At 36.7% G+C, this 19633-nt stretch overlaps 1 protein-coding gene across 4 annotated transcripts; it reads right to left on the bottom strand.

Annotated features, from left to right (window-relative positions):
- Nucleotides 1–1675: 1675 nt before the first annotated feature.
- Nucleotides 1676–19519, bottom strand: Nup58 (nuclear pore complex protein Nup58). Of its 4 annotated transcripts, none has more exons than XM_022073252.2 (9): nucleotides 19005–19519; nucleotides 17143–18092; nucleotides 16424–16508; nucleotides 15579–15753; nucleotides 14817–15015; nucleotides 10447–10677; nucleotides 9190–9273; nucleotides 4407–4568; nucleotides 1676–2729 (listed from the first exon to the last, which is right to left on the bottom strand). In XM_022073252.2, exons 1-9 carry the CDS (start codon nucleotides 19073–19075, stop codon nucleotides 2707–2709), a joined length of 1980 nt encoding a protein of 659 aa, XP_021928944.1. In that variant the 5' UTR covers nucleotides 19076–19519; the 3' UTR covers nucleotides 1676–2706. The 4 variants fall into 4 exon arrangements, with proteins under 4 accessions (XP_021928944.1, XP_021928945.1, XP_087210294.1 ...); XM_022073253.2 differs by having other exon boundaries at nucleotides 4387–4568; nucleotides 19005–19518; XM_087354168.1 differs by lacking the exon at nucleotides 1676–2729 and having other exon boundaries at nucleotides 4096–4568; nucleotides 19005–19518.
- Nucleotides 19520–19633: the final 114 nt, after the last annotated feature.

Consider the following 19633-nt stretch of genomic DNA (forward strand, 5'->3'; position numbering starts at 1 on the left):
TTGCGGACGCTGTCACGACTCGTGTGGAACATCGAAGTATTGCGCATGTATAATCGCGTACAGTATACTGTAGAACATGTATCAAGTCATGTGGGTTTCACGTAGGATAGGCAGTATTTAGTGATTATTATTTTAGGTAACGTTAGTGACCGTAAATTGACTCATACCACGCTTACACATAGAAAACTGTTAGCGAATTGGATAAAAAAAACGCCACAATAACATTTTGTATCACAATTCGATATAAAAAATTACTTTTATTTTAAGTAAGTAGTAAACGAACTTACGAAGACATTTGTTAACGCGAACGTGTTTGCGATAGTAAGAAACTGCCGTGTTTTTCAATAAATTGCCCTCATTTATAAGCCAGCGACCGCGAGTCAATATGAAAGGGCATATGTGGTCCCCACGTCAACCCGTGCAAACCGACATACTGTATTTCATACTTTCGAAGCAGGGCATTTCCTAAAAATGCGAGGGCCACCGGTTGTAACCCAACCTTTATGTGATGCAAATTTTTAAACTAACAGTTAACCAGGTACGCAACGTCTAGGAAACCCACTATTTCTGTGGCAAATGTGCAATGTGTGACTGAAAATTAATTAATAAAAAAATACTCCATACATAGAAGAATTGGCCAACATTAGGTTGTGTTTGTAGCAGCGTTGTAGCTAAGAACTGTAAGTGAGCAAGTAGTGAGTTTCTTCAAAATCGGTGACTGGGAAGGAAGTTCGAAAGTAGTCTTTGTGCACGGTATAACGCAACGTCAATTGAGGCGCTTTGCAGCAGAGTCGAGTGTCCTCGCCGAAAATGAAACTGTGCTTCGGAATGCCAGTGTTATAAACAGCCTACGAAGACAGGAAGTGCATCTTCAATGGTTCTACTTTTACAAACGTAAACATCTAAGCCAACTCACCGTGGGATAGAATCAGGGCCGTAAGTACTATATTTTTTCTCTCTCGAAATAATGCTAGTTAACATTTTATTAATTTCAGAACATGCATCATGATTTCTAATTAACAAAGTCTATAAATTCATTTGAAATTTTAAACCGGCATTAAAGCTGCCCTATGACTTCCAGCACTGTATGTTGAATTTAAATAGTTTTTAGCGTGGTAGAAGTTTACAAACATTTCACAGGCACTTGCTGCCTGCAGCCTCTAAAACACTGGTAAACTTTTACTAGGCTACACAGCGCTACAACCCATTGATTGTTGTTTTCATCATTAACCTCTGTTGAATTACAAGATTACAGGTGTTTTAAGTTTCCTATTCCTGTATGATAATGTTGAAGCATATAAATTGAAGGACGTTGTCAGTAAGTGAACCAAAGACTAACAGTTGCAGGACAACTGAAGCTGAAACTACACCCACTCTAACCAGGCTTCAATAAGTGTCTTCAGGTCTGTAGTGACAACACTGAAATGCTATAAAAGGCTATTTCAATACAGTATGACTATTTATTTATTTGTGGTTTGTTTAACAATGCTGTTAGTAGATCTAACTATATAATGGAAATGATTTGATGATTAATAAATTGGGATGTGGAGGGAAATGGTCATGACCTAATTTAAGGAACTCTTCTGCTGCATGTACTAGTTTTGTTTCAGTTGCTCTAACATAACAATACAACAGGCAGACTCTCAAATACATGAAACATAATGAATGAATAAAATTGTTGTAAACATGGATTTTTAATCTTATCAATAGGGTAGAATATAATTTATTTACATTCCGTAGATCCTTCACAGGCCCAAGCCAAGGATGCAGAACATGTCATAGCACAACTACAATACCTATTTCTAACACATATATAAATTATTATAGTTATGACAGTAATTTACAGTCGAGTACAGTATTATCACAAATATAATTACATAAGCATATTAGTCCCTACCTCAAAGAAAACACAATGTGTCTGCATGATGATAAACTGGTTAGTACTATTTTTTTCTAAGAATCATGTGAAACCTATAAGTACACTCACTCTGTGGGCAAAATGCAGTTACTGAATGTTTAAGCAAGTGTTACAAATAGTTACCACTGAACTTTAAAGCGTTAAAAATCTGCTTACGAACGTTCTCATGGCAATGAGTCTAAAGGTGGTCATCTTCTGGGTTGTTGTGCCATGCGGTCTGGTAGAAGTTTCAGAGGTCATCGTCCTGATGATGGAGGCAGCAAGGACCTATGAAACATTGGTCAACTTCTACCAGACCACACGGCACAACACAGAAGACGACCATCTATAAACTCCTAATAAATCTGAATGTATACAAACTCGGTCTGTTGATAACATCACGGATTTTCATCTTCTTAAACTTACCAAACTTAATATGTAGGAATTTTCTAATATCTGGTTTCTACTTATAATATTTTGGCTTGTGAGAATGAACATTTTCTTTCTTACTGTTATGGAGGTAACATCATTAAAGATATTATTATATCACTAATATAATTTTATATCATGTTATCAGGAATATGATTTTATAACTCTGTTCTCATAAATAGTCAAATATGAATAGTGGAGAATGGCAATGATAATTATTTTATTTAATGTGGGAGATCTAGCTATATGAAGTCTGGAAATATTGCATTCTAAGAATAAAAGAAAATAAGGCTTTGACCCTTAAGCCACAAGTGAGCAAGATGAGAGAGAGCCCTTTACCTGATTGCTAGTTGAAAGGTCACATGGCTACTGCATTTTCTTCATGGTGACCATCTTTCCCGGCCTGTAACAATGGAAACCAACTATTGTAATCTTACAGAGGTCACAGTGGGTACTAGATGCAACATTATATTGGCCTCTGAAGTATAACATAACTTAGGGCCCCAGGGTGTCTAAATCTGGCCACATATAACGGTCCTTGTATTGGAACGACTGAAAATTATGGCTGTATCATTATAAATGATGAAAAGTTAGGTTATGGTTTTAGACATTACAGTATATACAAATGGAAGTGAAGTTAAAACTTTTAAAATATTTTTGCTTGTGTTTGATGTATTTTATATTTCTACAAGCTGAAATTCAAAATTCATGTTGGGTTAGGTTTCTTTTGGATTTAATAAGCGTGAATAAAATGGTTAATTTTGTGAAGGTGAGATTCCCCATGCTCACAGCAGTGAATATAAAAATGACTAGCTTCTAAGGTGTTGCACCTTGTAGTATGATTAAAGCACACTGACATTTCAGAGGTCATTTGCTACCTTCATCATCAGGGCAGTTTCCCTATTGATGTTCACAGGAACTTTTGGTTGATATTGGTGATAGCACCCCCTCAACAACAACATGAACTCAAAAGCTGTAAAGCCATCCCATCCAAGGATGAAAAGATATTGAATTCCCAGACTTCATCATACTATACTTTTGCCATTAACAAGCAGCGTATTTTCTTATAATTTATACATAATTTGAAATTACGAACAGCAAATTCATATAACTATTCTGCCAATTCCATGGAGCAGAATAATTGAGAGGCAAAAAGTCACTCGGCTAGTCGAGAAATTCCCCATCATTTTAAACCTAAAATTTTGTTACTATGTTCACAGGATCCTACCAGCAATCCATGGTGAACTGGATGAATTCAGTCCACACCCTCCCACCCTGTTTCCTAAAGATCCATGTTCGTATTACCCTCCCATTTTTGCCTAAGCCTTCCCAAGGTTTTCTAACAAAATTTTGGACATATTTCTCACCTCCCACACGTGCTACATGCCCTGCCCATATTCAATGATTTATCATCCTAATATTTAGTGACACACATAATATAATGAAATGGCCACAAGAAAAGGATGCAGCCTGCACATAATTGAATATACTGAACAGGTGGATGCAGGGGGATAAAGTAAGGACAAGACTTACATGCAAAATTATGGTTATCTCTTGAATAAGCAGATAAGTTACTGTTTCTATCTTGTTTCTGGTATTGCTCAAGACCATTATATGGGGATGTGAGATATCATGATTAATTGCACTGCATTGCTGTATTATTTTAGTTTCTATTGAAGGCATTTTTATGCAGGTTACATTTTCATATAGCTTTATGAAACTATTCTAAATCTGAACATGAAAACATGTGAGCGGGCACATGAAATAAATTATGTAAAATGCAAAAATTAATTTATTATCTGACATATTCATTCACAAAACAGTTACTGAGACACAAACTTCACTGATTCATACAGTCCTCCACAGTTTCCAAACATGTACAGCAAAATTATACAACACACTTCACTCCAAACGTATTAATAATTATACCATCATTTAAGAGGATGTCTGATGATTCACACAAGATTCCTGTTACATAATCTCAAAATTCAAGAGCTAGGATGCAGCATTCTGGACAAGGTCAATACAATGCACGTGAACCCACTAATGGGACTACCTACAGTGCGATTTTATCGCTTGCCTCTTTTGCTTCCTGGAGGGGGTTTCTGAAGTTGGAAGCTCTGATTATCAACAGGCTGAGGTGTAGGAAGTGTATTCAGACTGCTCGATAAGCCTCCAGATGAAAATAAATTCCCGCACAGATTTGCTGGAAGCTGGGATGGTTGCTGCCCTCCACACCATCCTGAAATAAAAATATTCACCACATTAATGGTGATTTTGAATCAAGAGTTCTTTGGAGTACTCTCTGGTCCTCCAACAGATACCTATTCTGTTGTTCCAGTTTAATTTTAAAACAAGTTTCTTTCAGATAAATAGTTTTTAACAGTATTGTTTCTCAAATTGCTTTCTATAATTATGGTAAATTATTTATACATCATGAAATATGACAATGATGGATATTATTTGAATTTACATATCAATACAGGGGGCAAACTACTCAGCAGGGAATGATAAAAACTGTACAATAGGTCCAAAAAGAACAAAGTAAACGCTTTTAATGTTTCTATATTTTTTCTGTTTCAGTGTATTTTAATTATTGACTGCATCCAGGTGAATACCATTAGCATAATTTAAAAAAAATATCAAAAAACATACTATGCCATATTGCATTACATTATCAGTAATACCATTAATTTTTCATTTACCATATATTTTTATACCCATTTTCACATGCATCAACTTATTTCAGTTGGCAGATCTCAGTGAGATAGAACCTTACTTCTTTTGTCTCTGCCTACAAGTGTTTTTTTCATTCATATGGTGGTGGCCTTGCACAATTGTAATTACTCAGGCAATTAATGTATTAATCTTGGGGCTTACATCATTCATTTTTAAATTTTAAAATGTAAAATTTAGCTTAAGAGAAAATATAGTTCAGCTGCCAGACGGTGGATTATCTTCTACTATTTTGTCAGCCCAAACATCATTACTATTAGCAGATGGTTGGTTAACTTTTTCATTTGATCTTTGTTTCAACTACTTCGTAAATGCTCGAAACCACAGCCTTTACTCACCTCCTCCCAAATCTGAAAATTATGGAGGTCATTAGTAGCTTTCAGCCCCCAAAATCTCTGGCTAGTCAAGTCTGTTGGGATAAGCAGTGTAAGGTTATGTGTCTTGAAATTAAGTTGATTACAGGATTTGAAAACAATACTGATATGCTCTTCATTTAATTTTTTAAAACAGAGTTTATGGGCATGGCAATAAAACTCTTGCAGTTTTTGCTAAAAAGTGAGTGAAAATGGAAGACAGGTAAAATAATGTGTGCTGAACAAAGACTAAGAAACAACCTAGGCATAAAGTGAAATGAGCATATGTAGTATTTCATACTAATATCCACTGCTGAAAAGAACATCTGTTGCGGTAAGCAACCACGAAAAGCAGTTTAATTAAGGCATTACTGCACTAACGATACTAACATAGTCACTATACACATGGATTTGGATTAAAGTGATATATAAAAATTAATTCCATCTACATCTGTGATTTATTAGTGTATCTTCATTGATGCCAATGTTATTGTCATTAAACTTCATACTTCACTTGATCCCCAAGATGCCAAGAAATTTGTGTCAAATATTGGACGAGTAAAGAAATGTATATAAACATTTTTGTACTTAATTTAATTAAATATTGGTTTCCTGTTATGAAATCAATGAAACACACATAAACATGTACTACACTCCTTTTGCTGTTCTATGCTGAATTAGCAAATTACAATGCATACTAGCAGTTAGCAAAAGGAAAATTTTATTCTATTATCAACACATTAAGTAAGACATAAAATGTTACATGTACAGTTACGCAAAGAAAACATATTTGGGGTTGTGAGCTAAAATTTCAATTTAAAATGCCATTTGGTTAATTTTACTCAAGATTTGCAAAAGACATAATTTCATTATCATTTGAGAATTTCAAAAACATTAAAAACTGGATTCAAATAAACAAGTCTGTGCATAAGAGTAAGATGCTGTAACATAATCAGGGAAGTACAGGACGTTCACTACAAACCCAAACATGCTTGCAATCTACCATCCTAATCTTGCTCAATAAACAAAATTAATCATTCACTTATAACACAAAAGTCAGACAGAGAGAAAAAACAACAATGAATACAAAAAGGAATGCCAACATTCACTGCTAATAAAATACAGGTAAACCTCGATTTATGCCGGGGATGCGTTCCTGGACGAACCGGCATAAATGGAATTGGCGTAAATTGAAACTCCTTTTATAATATAAATCAATGGGAAGTCAATGACATGCGTTCCCGGCACCCAAACAATGACGACTTAAGTTCCTCAAAAATTGACTTCACCTTATCCGTGATAGCAATTTCAGTCAAGGGAATGTTTTTTCGATTCATGTCATCCACCCATTGCAACAGTAATTTTTTCATTCTTTCTAAAAGTTTACTTCTGCTATAACTCACTTGCGTTGCACTTACTCTCTTAACCTGTTGCATTGACTGTTTTATTTTATATGAATTTTTCATTATGGTAGTCACAGTGGAAGGAGGCAACTTCATACTTCTGCACACATTACGACGGGTATCACCACCTTCTTTCTATGAATTACGTCCATCTTATCTTCTAACGCAATAGACCTACGCAACTTTTTAGCAACACATTCACTTCTCTTACCAGACATGGTGGCTCTTTTACAATTTATAAATATAAAACAGTTGCTACTGCAGAATAGTGGTCGAACAACACCACAAACACGTTTAGCACACAGCACATTCAATGTGTCAACAAGAATCGAGCTGAGTGCATTTTTCCTTACTCCCTTATCAGGCTGAACGCAAATGACTCACCGTGAAGAGTGACCAATGCTCACGTGACTGTTGAGCAATGTTGGCAGATTTTTAGGAGATTATCTCGCAACTACTTAGCAATGAGTGCAGAGGTGACTGTATTTGTAATTTTTATTCAAAATCAGAGATGTAAGAATTACAATTTAGTATAAGAATCAGTACGAGAAACATTGTAAAACGTTATAAATAATAGTAAAATATATTTTTTTCACTTTTTGACTTGCTGGTTTCAAAAGTGGCGTTATTCTGAATCGGCGAAAATCGAGGTTTACCTGTATACCACAAAATTCAGTGTATTTATTTATATATATGTAATCATATACAAAACAATGGAGCAAATATTTTAATCACATGATTCCAATAAGTTGATCAGTGTGATATAGTCACCAAGCACAACTCTAAATATAGTTCACAATTCAGGTGTAAAAGGCATGTTCGCTGTAACAGCTCACTGTACCCTGGCTGTAATGTAGTCAATTATACTGCAGAAATACAGATAATACAATTCTACTTTGGCACAAAATTTGACTATAAACAAACCAGGTAGGAACACTCAATATTTGTACAATTCTATATATTTTAAAAGGACTTTCTGGTCTGATGATTGTAAAATGGGGCTATTCCTACAACTGACTTTGGAGTTTGTTAAATTGTCACACCTGAGTGACCAACATGGTCCAAACATACACATTTTGGCATAGACTTTACTAAGAAATTAAAATATTAAATTAATATATTTGTAAATAAAAGTAAAAGAAGTAAAGTTGTCACTATACGCCATGCAGGTGCTTTGGGGGGGGGGGGGGGGGGAGAGGTGTATAGCTCCTACTCATTTGTACCGTCGGCTATAGATGGGGGAGAGTGGTTAGCATCATGCCCCCGGCCGTGCTTTACCCGAGATATGGACCCTGAACTCATTCGATAGGAGGCTGAGTGGGCCCCTGGACACAGAGGCTAGAGAAAAATCCTCTGCCCCTGTTGGGGATTGAACCCCGGTTATCCACTTACTGAGCTAACCTGTGAACTCAATAATGAAAGACTACTACTGAACACACTTCTCACACAACTCATTTCCATAAGATGTAATTACCTTCCATCTTTAAGTGAATACTATACACAAAGGTCCAATGGCTATCAAAACTGAATTTGGTCGTAAATTTTTACAGAATTCTGTAAAACTTTTTTCAGAAGTGTTTATCAAATGAATTCTCTGAAGCTAATAAACACTACTGGATTTTGCAAAGTATTAACAAATTCCATTTATACGGTGTAATATTTAACCATCAGCAATTATCACTTTCTTCAGCAACAATTTTAACATCACTGCTGATCCCATAAATGTCAAGCATCATGTAAGACCAGGGATAAATTTTATACTAAATAAATGTGAATGAAATTTCTCATCTCTAATGGGAACTCACAAGATGAAACACACAATTCAAATCCAAAATTACTATTTTAATAAGCTTTTATTCACAGTGCTTAGTAAAAATATAATGCCATTATAAACATGTAAGACAGTATAAATACAAGTTCAGTTCATTATCTGAAATTCAGCCAAGATCTGAAATTTAATCATCTGCACCCTTCTGTATCACGTTAAGTTTAGAGCTGAAAGCAGAAGTTAAAAGAGAAGAAAATAATGAAACAACATGAAGAAAAAATAATTGTAATCTGGAGTTTATCATATGCTTATGCTCTAACAAATCAACAAAGCCACTATAAAACACCATCACTTCCCTTCATTATGCTTATAGAAAAGAAATGTGTAATTACAGACCTCTTGTAAAGTTATGTAACATTTCATTCAAGTCCATGTAAGACCTTGGAAAAGAAGTCAACTAGTTAATACAAACCATTTCAAAATTATCAAGTCTTTGTGTGTATTAATGTTTAGTGCTATTAGTCAGGAAGGTCATCGTTAAATACTACCTTTTAGTGTCTTTTAGTTGAAGGGATATCAAACTTTAGTCTTACCACTATTTACCTAGTGGGTTCCCTGGTGGAAAAGAATGTTTTGGTTCTGCGGAATTTGCTGGCAGCAATCCAAATCCATGCTGGTTGCCTAACACTGAAAATAATAATACACATGTAAATGTCTGTTGAATAATATGTATTTCAATAATGCTATTTATTTACATATGCATGTACAACTATTACATTTCTTGATTTCCTAGCAATTTTAATGAAAAAACTGTCGCTTTAAGTTGTAAATGCCTTGTTTTGGATCAGCATCAGATGTTGAGAATACATGCTCCTATAAAATAAATTAAATTTTAAAAAAGAGCCTTTCATGCACTTCAAATTCTACAAATAAATAAATAAACAAAATTCAAACTATGAAGTACCTTTCTTTATTCTCCTTTCTTGGCAGCATTATAATATATAATGATGTGCATTTTCAAGGTCTCAAATGAAAATCTTCTTAGATTGTCGCACAATATGGTCTTGTAACATCACAAACGTTTCATGGCGTTATCGAAAATTACAGCGATAGAGAAGTGGTTTACTGTATCAAGAAGGAATAAGTCACCACGGCAGTCAGCAAAGTGTGTGCCAATAACGACATTCGCTACATATCTTCCGCAGACCTAATGGGGAGTCTCCCTCTCTTGTTCCTTCTATATTGGTAAATGTTACTTTCTTGCTTGGGTGTGCTTCACTGGCTCTATACAGATGTCCCAGCTATCATCTTCCTGTCTTTATTACTTTAATTACATCAGGCCCATTATATAAATGGTATACTTACTTTACTTTGATTTATAGACATTTGGTAGGACTCCTTGGACGGGGGATTGGCCCGTCGCAAGGCCTCTACCTGTACACAGGACAGCATAACACAGAAAAACGCGGACAAACATATATGCCTCGAGTGGGATTCGAACCCACGATCCCAGCGACCGAGCGGCACAAGGCCCACGCCTTAGACTGCGCGGCCACTGAGACGGCATAAATGGTATAATTCATCATTATATCTGATTCGCCAATTTCCATCTTCATTCTTTGGACCATATATTTTCCTTTCGAATACTCTTAATTTGTTCTCATGTCCCTTCGTCAGGGCCCAGCTTTCACTCCCATAGAGCAACACAGGTCGTAGAAGTGTCTTGTATAGCGTGCATTTTGTCTTAAGGGTGAGGTGCCTGGATCTTAACTATTTTACCATCAGAAAATATAGAAGTGATTACAATGAACTTGACACAACTTACACTACATTGCACATCAATACAGAGAATGTAGTTACCTGAAAAAGGTGTTGGACCAGGGGAAATTTTTACACCATTGCTAGGCTTAATGCCACCAGCAGCTGATTTCTTGGCCTGTTCCTCAAACACATTAGTGGAATCTTTCAAGAAGTATTTCCGAAGGTTCAAATATTGCTCCTTTTGCATTTCAACTGAATTATGAACAGTCTGTAGTCGTCCAGCTAACGCAACAAAGCTGTCATGAAGCCTCCTCATTGCTAATGCCAGTTCTGAAACAGAATACAGTAGTGTTGAATTACAGTAAAAACAATTTAAATGTATTTAATAGTAAAAAGTTGTCTCTGTCCCAAACACAATATGCTGGTAAATCTCTGTAAATTTTTAACCTCAAACCTAGATGGTGATGAGCAATGTCAGGTTCACAGTCTGACTGCTTTACCTATTGGTAGTAACCAGGGTACCCACAGACAGACTGGGCGGGCCCCAGATACAGCCTGAATGTGGTGCACAGAGAAAAATCATACCCCTGCCAGGATTCAAATTCATCACCTAGTTCACCATCATTCATTCTATTACTATAGGTACTGAACCTCTTACCTCATGCCATACATTTGGGAGGACCAGAAATCTATTTTTTAAACAAGTTGGCAGCAATGACTGAACAGTATTTTTTTCGTATCCAGTACACACCATTCAGCATGGTGTGCATTGGTGGTTAGCAGGATTCACGACCCATCAGTACATGGGTTCGATAGGGACTGCGACATTTAATGCTCCTGCTGTGACCCCCTTTTTGCAAGATGATGATGAAAGTGGAGTAATTGTTGGAATGTCACAGAGAAACTGGGGAAACCCCGGAGGAAAACTCTGAGATGCCTGGACCACGGCCTTGCCCAAGACAAGTTGTAAATCTGAGCACCGCCGGGAATCGAACCCGGGACCCCAGTATTACAAACCCAGCGTTCTAACCGCTAGACCACCGTGGCAATTACTGAACAGTTAGATGGCTGGGCACTTTGCCCTCTGCAGTTTTAGGCTGTCCTTCTGAGTGTTCAGTTGTTTCAACCTTCCTGGATGAGGTCTGGTAACTGTACTTCTATTTAGTATCAAAGACCAGTAACTGCACATCTGTAACTGGTACCACTGATTTTGTATTTATGGATTTCATACAATTCTCACTCTAAACAGGGATTATTTACTTAAGCAGCATTAACCAATGATCTTCATAATGGAAAAGCTTTGTTTTCTTTGTGGTACAGATGGAATTCTTAATTATTATTCAGATGAGCCAAAGGGTTACTATTACTGTCGCTGTTATTAGGAATGTTTTCTGGCAACTCTTGAAGTATTTTTATAAACTAGAGCAGGGCGCTCCTTTCGGAGCTCCTAGGGGGGGTTGGTCAAGTTTGTAAAACGCAACCAAGTCACTCAACTTTCTACGTCCAACCCCACCCTTGCAAATCTTCGTCTGTTTTTCTACATATGTCGTTAATATGGTCTCGTTTATCGATGTAATTCTTCTTTCGCTTTTCTTTATTTCTTAAATATATCAGATGTTGTAGTTCTTTACGTCGCTGTTCAGAGGCCAACTGTTCTTGGTCACTCAACTTTCTACGTCCAACCCCACCCTTACAAATCTTTGTCTGCCTTTTTCCCCCTCTGTTCTTATTGAATACGTTTTTCTACGTTTATCGATGTAAGACTTCCTTCACTTTTCTTTATTTCTTAAATATGTCAGATGTTGTAGTTCTTTACGTCGCTGTTCAGAGGCCAATTGTTCTTGGTCACTCAACTTTCTACGTCCAACCACACCCTTACAAATCTTCTTCTGCTTTTTTCCCTTCTGTTCTTATTGAATACGTTTTTCTACGTTTATCAATGTAAGACTTCCTTCACTTTTCTTTATTTCTTAAATATGTGAGATGTTGTAGTTCTTTACGTCGCTGTTCAGAGGCCAACTGTTCTTGGTCACTCAACTTTCTACGTCCAACCCCACCCTTACAAATCTTCGTCTGCTTTTTTCCCCTTCTGTTCTTATTGAATACGTTTTTCTACGTTTATCAATTTAAGACTTCCTTCACTTTTCTTTATTTCTTAAATATGTCAGATGTTGTAGTTCTTTACGTCGCTGTTCAGAGGCCAATTGATCTTGGTCACTCAACTTTCTACGTCCAACCCCACCCTTACAAATCTTCGTCTGCTTTTTTCCCCCTCTGTTCTTATTGAATACGTTTTTTCTACATTTATCAATGTAAGACTTCCTTCGCTTCTCTTTATTTCTTAAATATGTCTGATGGTTTAGTTTTTACGTCGTAGTACAGAGGACAACTTTTCTAGGTCAGTCAGACGTTTTAAAATCTTGAGTAAGACTCTAAACTAAGTCCCCCGAATGCGGGTTAAACACTTGAACAACCCACGTTTTGGGGAGGGTTGGTTGCGTTTTAAAATCTTGAGTAAGGCACTAAAGTAACCCCCTTCGGGGGGTTAGTTTAGTTTCTTTTTGGTTGAATATTATTATTAGAATCAGATTACCTTTTTGGTGTTGGCAACGTCTTCTTTCACTTTCCTTCATTTCTTAAATAGTTTTATGTCGCTGTTCGGAGGCGATGTGCTGCTTCTGGAGCAGTGATAATGCGACTGGCTTGATAGTTTTTGATTTCTTTGTTGTGAAGCGTTATTTGTTTACTCGGCATTGTTGTGTTCCACAACAATGCCGAGTTTGTTTATAGTTGACATTGTTGATGACGTAATTTATTGACGACAACGACTAATCACAAATTTTTATAAGGAGAGGAGAAGATTCCTTTTCGCGAGTAGCGATTCTATAGCGAGCGAACATTCCTCGTGTTAGACGATCACGAACTTTAGCATCTTTCAGTTTCAGGTCTTTATGCCATTGCATTGTGCGGTAAGGAAACAGAAGGGGATAGACGAAGGGTTCAACGAATGGATTCATTGTCGAAAGACGTCTGAGTCTTTGCTCCTTGGTACTGTAAACAACAACATACGAACCAGGAATGTCACCGTCGTCGGTTTTAGGACACACAACAGCGACGTCATTGCTCCATTTCGGATTGTACCTGTTTTTGTCGTCTCCAGGAAGCATCGACATAACCAAGTTTAGCTCCGGTTCAGACTCGTTGTTACGCTCAGCGTTTTCTTTTTCAAGCTTGTATTGGTAGTTCATCATGCGATAGGATTCTGCGTGGACGTTAATGCGCGAAATTATATTAGTTAATTTCGTGACAATTTCTTCTTTGATGTCATCTTTGGTGTCGCCTTTCGAATTCTGACGTGCATTTTCGATTCTTTGTTTGACGGCTTCTTCTTCGTCGATCATAAACAGTTGACCAAAAGTTGCATTCTCATTATCTTTCGGAAAAGATGCCGCATTCATGTTATAATAAATTTGGCCATGCAATTTAAAACAATATGGCCCTGGTCGATTAATTCCGAAGTCCATGAGATTCGCTTGAAATGATGCGAATGCAAGCATGTTGTTGTAAACACGACATTTGTTGCGAAAATGTCAAAGAGAAAAGAGTTTTCTAAGTTCATCAGGATATTCAGGCAACGAATCAAGCACAACCTTTCCATGTGCACAACAATCATAAAACGATTTACTGGAACGCTGAGTCGATTCATCGAGCCAGTGAAGCGCTTTGCAATGAATACATTCATAGTTCATAGGTCCGAGATAATGTTGTTGATGTTCGTCGTTCATAAAATGTGCTGCTATTAGCAGTCTTCCTCGGTTCTTCATTACTAATTTACTTTGATATCTAATAATTTTCTTTTCAGCGTCTTGTTTTATTTTCTCCTCTGTTCTTACCGAATAAGTCTTTCTACGTGTGTCGTTAATATGATCTTGTCTATCAATGTAAGTTTTACTTCGCTCTTCTTTATTTCTTAAATAGGTCTGATGTTTTAGTTCTTTACGTCGCAGTTCAGAGGCCAACTGTTCTTGTTCAGTCAACTTTTTACGTCCAGCCCCACCCTTGCAAATCTTCGTCTCAAAATCGATCATAATCATAATATATCGAATGAGTATCAGTTTACCTTGTTGGAGTAGGTACTTCAAATACTTGATAACGTCTTCTTTCACTTTCCTGATGTTTTAGGACAACTATCAGAAAATTATCAATAATGCGATTCCACGTGCTTCTTCTGGAACAGTGATAATGCGACTGGCTCGGTAGTGAAGCGTTATTTGTTTACTCGGCATTGTTGTGTTGTACTCGGCATTGTTGTGTTCCACAACAATGCCGAGTTTGTTTATAGTTGACATTGTTGATGACGTAATTTATTGACGACAACGACTAATCACAAATTTTTATAAGGAGATAACTGTTCTGTTTAGTACAGGATATAACATGTAGGGCAAAAGATCATTAACAACATGGCTTACCTTGAGGAGTAAGAGCCATTGGATGACTTAATGACAGAATATGTTTTTCTGTATTCTCAATTTCTTGCCTGAACACTTGCATATCACGTTCAAAACCAGCAACTAGTTCTGTAAAATATTCTATAGGAGCCACATTATCATACTGTAGGCCGGGAGGAGTTTCGTGTGTCCGCTGTGCCATCTCAGCTTGATGCAAACACTATAACATAGTATTCAACCAAGTACATGAGATGTTAATGGAAAAGCCAGAACAAAGACCTCAGACAAATAATGAATATGGGATTTGTAAATATCATAAACAATCTCAGTAACAGAGGCAACTATAAAGTCACTCATTATTTACAAGCAACTAACAATAAGCAAAGACTGTATTTTATCAAGCAAATTTCACCTTGTATATCAGATCCTCTTAAACAATGTTGTTTCTCCATCTTGCTTGGCTAATGCAACTAGTTCTATATCAAGTGATAGCTATGTAGTGCCGTGGTGGTAAATAATACAACACAGTTCAATGGGAATTTGTATTTACAATTGTCATAATAAATACAAAATGGAATCATTAAAGTACAAATATAGATATGAGGAACCAAATAAGTGATAAACTAGAATGTTTTGCAACAATGAGCTAGATGCAATTAGAATAATGTGGAGAGAACACAGCAAAAATTTAAAATGTCACATACATAAATACAATGCAGGAAGTAATACGTAGAGCCACCCAAATTTCTCCCATGTGCATAACAATGCAAAACCTCTCATTACCTTTGCTGTATCTGCTTTGAGTTTGTCTGCCAATGCCCCATTCCTTTGCAATCCACTGGTCAGCCCTGCCAACATCTGCTTTAAAGATTCAGTGTCTTCCTGGACTTTATGGAGAGGCTTTACTGAACCTCTTGCTATGTCTGAACTCAGGCCTTTCTGGGTTTTAACAATATTTCTAGAAAGTCAAAAGAAGAACACCAAAAAAGTTACTAGTTTCATTACCACGCAATTGGAAGAAAATTGGCTAAATCTGGCTGTATTTGTAATAGTAGTTTATGTCTTAAAAGATTTTCCATTTACTTTTGGTTGTTTTTCCTGTTAATTTTCTGTGAGGTCTGACAAATGAGCAACCTATGTTTTTGTGTTGAAACTTCCAGTGCTGGTAAGTTGGTAATGTATTGAATCAAATAACTACATGATTAAGCAGTTTTATGATTCCATTTTCAATTCTTTGCTGCAATAACTCGAGCAGCTACTGACCAATGGAGGAGACAGGTTCAAGCCATAATCCAGGAAAATGGGATCCTATTTTTAATTTTAAAAATGGAAAATATTTTTCTATGCAATGAATCGACTGAACTGAATAAATACTTCTGTACACACCCTTAAGAGGCATGTCCTATACAACTAATATGAGTTTCATTCAAATCTGTAGAGATAATTTTACCACTTTTTAATTTTTTTCCCTGCAGCATTATCTCTGAATGTGAGACAGAAAAAGACCACAGCAAGTATAGCTTTTTCTTTTGAAGAAGTCAGCCATGATACAATACAGCATTAAAATGGGCTATCATACACTGGTAAATGAATATGTGTGCATGCTCATCTGTATTATAATGACTTACTTGAAAGTTTCAATTGTTTGAAGTATTTCATTTGGTATCTGGTTTTCTTTAACAGCTTTAACATCTGATCGTCTTGGGCTTGTTCCTGAAATAAGAACTCAGCTTCTAATTTGGCTGACACAACTTATAACTTAATAACAGTCTATAAAATTCTGAACACTTATTTGAATTAATGATTGCAAAGAAAATAATTCTGAATTCCCCTACTTTAATAAAATAACAAAAAAATGTTTACAGCTCTTGCCTTTTTCAAATTTTCAAATTCAAATTTTATCTGCACTGGTGATCATTTCAATGCACCATGTTGCAAGGCAAGTAAATGTGACCTTTTATAGAGAAATATTTATCACATCCTACTACTACACCGTGGTACTATAACCCTTTTGTAAGGCCTTGGCCTCCGCATTTATCACACCCAGGAACTATTAATTCCTTTATTCCACTCAGCTAAGCAATTGAAAATTCAGTTTAAATTATATTAAATGCTGGAATTATTCCCTTCTGATTAAAATACAAGGATTACCTATAGGAAAATAGTATTTCACTTTAATACTATAAAAAACTGGAAGGACTTCCTCCTTCCACCCAGTGATTCTATTATTAGAAAACCATGTGTTTGAAATGAACTGTTCAAAGTGTATACCATTTATTTGTCACATAATATACTAATAATATATAGCGGTCACTGGAGCTGTTAAAAATTTAACAAAATTTCTCACCTGTAAGTCCTGATTTAGCCTGTGAAGCATCAACACCTCCAAGTCCTACTAATGTGGTGGTCATAGGTACTGAAGTTCCAGCATGGCCTACAGAAGTGGTTGTACTAGTTGATGGTGAAAATAACAGAGGCTTTGTTGACCCTAACCCAAATAATCCACCCCCAGATATTGATGTAGTGGTGCCACCCAAGGTAAATCCTGTACCCTGACTTGTCGTTGCTGGTGTAGGAAGACTGAAACCAGTAGCTGATGTGACAGCAGTTGATGTACCAAATGGCAAACCTCCAAGAGGTTTAGCTGCTGTGGTAACTGCAGTTGATAATCCTGGAAAACTCAAAGGAGCAGCACTTGTAGGAGCAGGATTGCCAAAAGAAAGTGACCCAGAGATTCCTAAAGTTGTAGCTGGAGCTGCAAATGTCAAGCCTGTTTGTGTTGTCGTGACATTTGGAGTTCCAAATATTAGCCCTGTTGATGGCGCCACAGAAGTAGTAGGGGTTCCAAATGCCAGTCCAGTAGATGTGCCAAATGACAGCCCAGACTGTGCAATAGTTGTAGCTGGGGTTCCAAAGGTTAATCCTGTTGCAGTTGTAGCTGGAGGTCCAAATGACAGACCTGTCTGTCCTGCAGGGGTTGCAGCATTACCAAATGAAATACCTCCTGTCTGTCCCACGGTAGGTGTTCCAAATGAAAGTCCAGTTGGAGTGGATATATTACTGAAAGTCAGTCCTGTAGGGGCTGCTGAAGGAACAGATATTCCAAATGACAAGCCAGTGGTCTGGCCAGCAGGGCTTCCAAACAACCCAGTAGCTGGTTGTGAAGTGGCAGCAGCTCCAAATGACAAACCAGAAGATAATGTTGTGGGTGTTCCAAATGTAGATGTAGTACCAAATAAACTTCCTGAAGATAATGGTGCTGTAGTTGTACCAAGTGTAAATCCAGATGTGGTGGTTCTGGAATAGACAAAACTGAGTAACTATTCTACAAAATATACATCTCTGGCACTGTGATGTCAAAACTGCCATCTCACTACACAGCTGTCCTGTTAAAACACTATACAAATGTTAAAGCTCTATTTGCTAGAAGATACATAAAGGTACTACAGAACAAAAAAACCCAACACCAGTGGTAGAGGTAAGAGCTCTGTATTAATTTATGCAGCTTTGGGAATCTCTCTCTCACCTTTCTCCAGCAAAGAAGTGCCAGTATTACCAAGGCAAGTTGCAAAGCCTTCTCTAATCCATATATTGTTATAGGTTCCATTTTTGTACTTGTTTTGATGACTTTTATTTCAGTGGTTTGTATTTAATGAGCACTGTTCATAATTCATTTGTAATAAATACATGAATGTCATTGGCTATTACAACTACATTTGGATTCTACTTATAGCACAGGCAGGTTGCAACCGAATAATCATGGGGTGTACTGATGTGTACTTACAGCACACCATCGACCAAAAAGTCAACAGTTCAGATACATGTAGACACAGCAATAAAATGGAAGGAAGTAGGGCTTACAACAGTCACATTTCAGTTCTCGTGACCCCAACTATGAAGATTGTTGCACTGTATAGTCTGGTACAAGATAAGCCATTTTTGTGATGCTTGCTACCTCTATCATCACGAAGCAGCATGCACCTCTGTAACATCGGTAAACTTCACCAGACTAAATGGCGCAACAACCCACAAAACAGTCATCTTCAGGGTTTAAACCAAGTCAGAAAATAATACAACGGAGAAAATGTATAAGTCTGAATATCATGCCAACTAATCACAAGTAACTGTCGAATAGGTCTTATAAATAAAAAGAACTTGAGATATATACTACTCCACTATTATAAGTAAAAACAGTAATTTTGCCCATACTTGTTGGATCCAAGGTTGAATGCAGTACCCGGAGTTGTGGAACCAGTACTTCCGAAACCAAATCCAGACATAGTAACTGTGTGTACTAAATACTGGAACAGATGTAATTAAATCATAGCCAGATTTTAATGTAACCGGATAAAAGTGATGGCCACTACCGGAGTTACCCAAGTTTAATACATATAGTAACCGTACTAGCCTGAAACACAAACACCACGCCAAGAGGTTATGCACTGTGACACAGCATAGATTATCAATAATGTACGATCAGTGCATACAGGGCCCAAGATGTAAACCGCATTTTGTATCCATAGCTTTCCTCACGTTAAGTTGCTAGATGGTGCTGGTGTATAACACTAGAACTTGTTTAATTAAATAATAAAAACATGCTATACTTCAACATATAAGTTATCAAACAGTAAAAGATATCTCGAAATTTATTCTCAATGTCTATAAATCAAACCCTCAGACCGTCTTCTACTGAGTATAAAACTTGTTATAGTTACTACTGTGTTCACAAATGTTTTCCAAACCTCGACAATTGTAAGTTAATGTTCTCATGAGATTTAATAACCCTTTCTTTCTATATACCCATGACTTGCGAATTTGTTAGCCTTCTATTATGCATT

Source organism: Zootermopsis nevadensis, unplaced genomic scaffold (genome assembly GCF_977971745.1).
Source record: "Zootermopsis nevadensis isolate Lab colony 2312 unplaced genomic scaffold, Znev_1.0 Znev_ptg000022l, whole genome shotgun sequence".
Taxonomy (NCBI): Eukaryota; Metazoa; Arthropoda; class Insecta; order Blattodea; family Termopsidae; genus Zootermopsis; species Zootermopsis nevadensis.

Excerpts from the sequence above, each read along its gene's own strand:
- Nup58 (XM_022073252.2), bottom strand. The coding sequence starts at position 19,075 with ATGTCTGGATTTGGTTTCGGAAGTACTGGTTCCACAACTCCGGGTACT. Across the intron at positions 18,093-19,004 it reads TTCAACCTTGGATCCAACAA|AACCACCACATCTGGATTTA; the intron begins GTATGGGCAAAA and ends TGTCTATTCCAG. Across the intron at positions 4,569-9,189 it reads TCCACCAGGGAACCCACTAG|GATGGTGTGGAGGGCAGCAA; the intron begins GTAAATAGTGGT and ends TTTTTATTTCAG.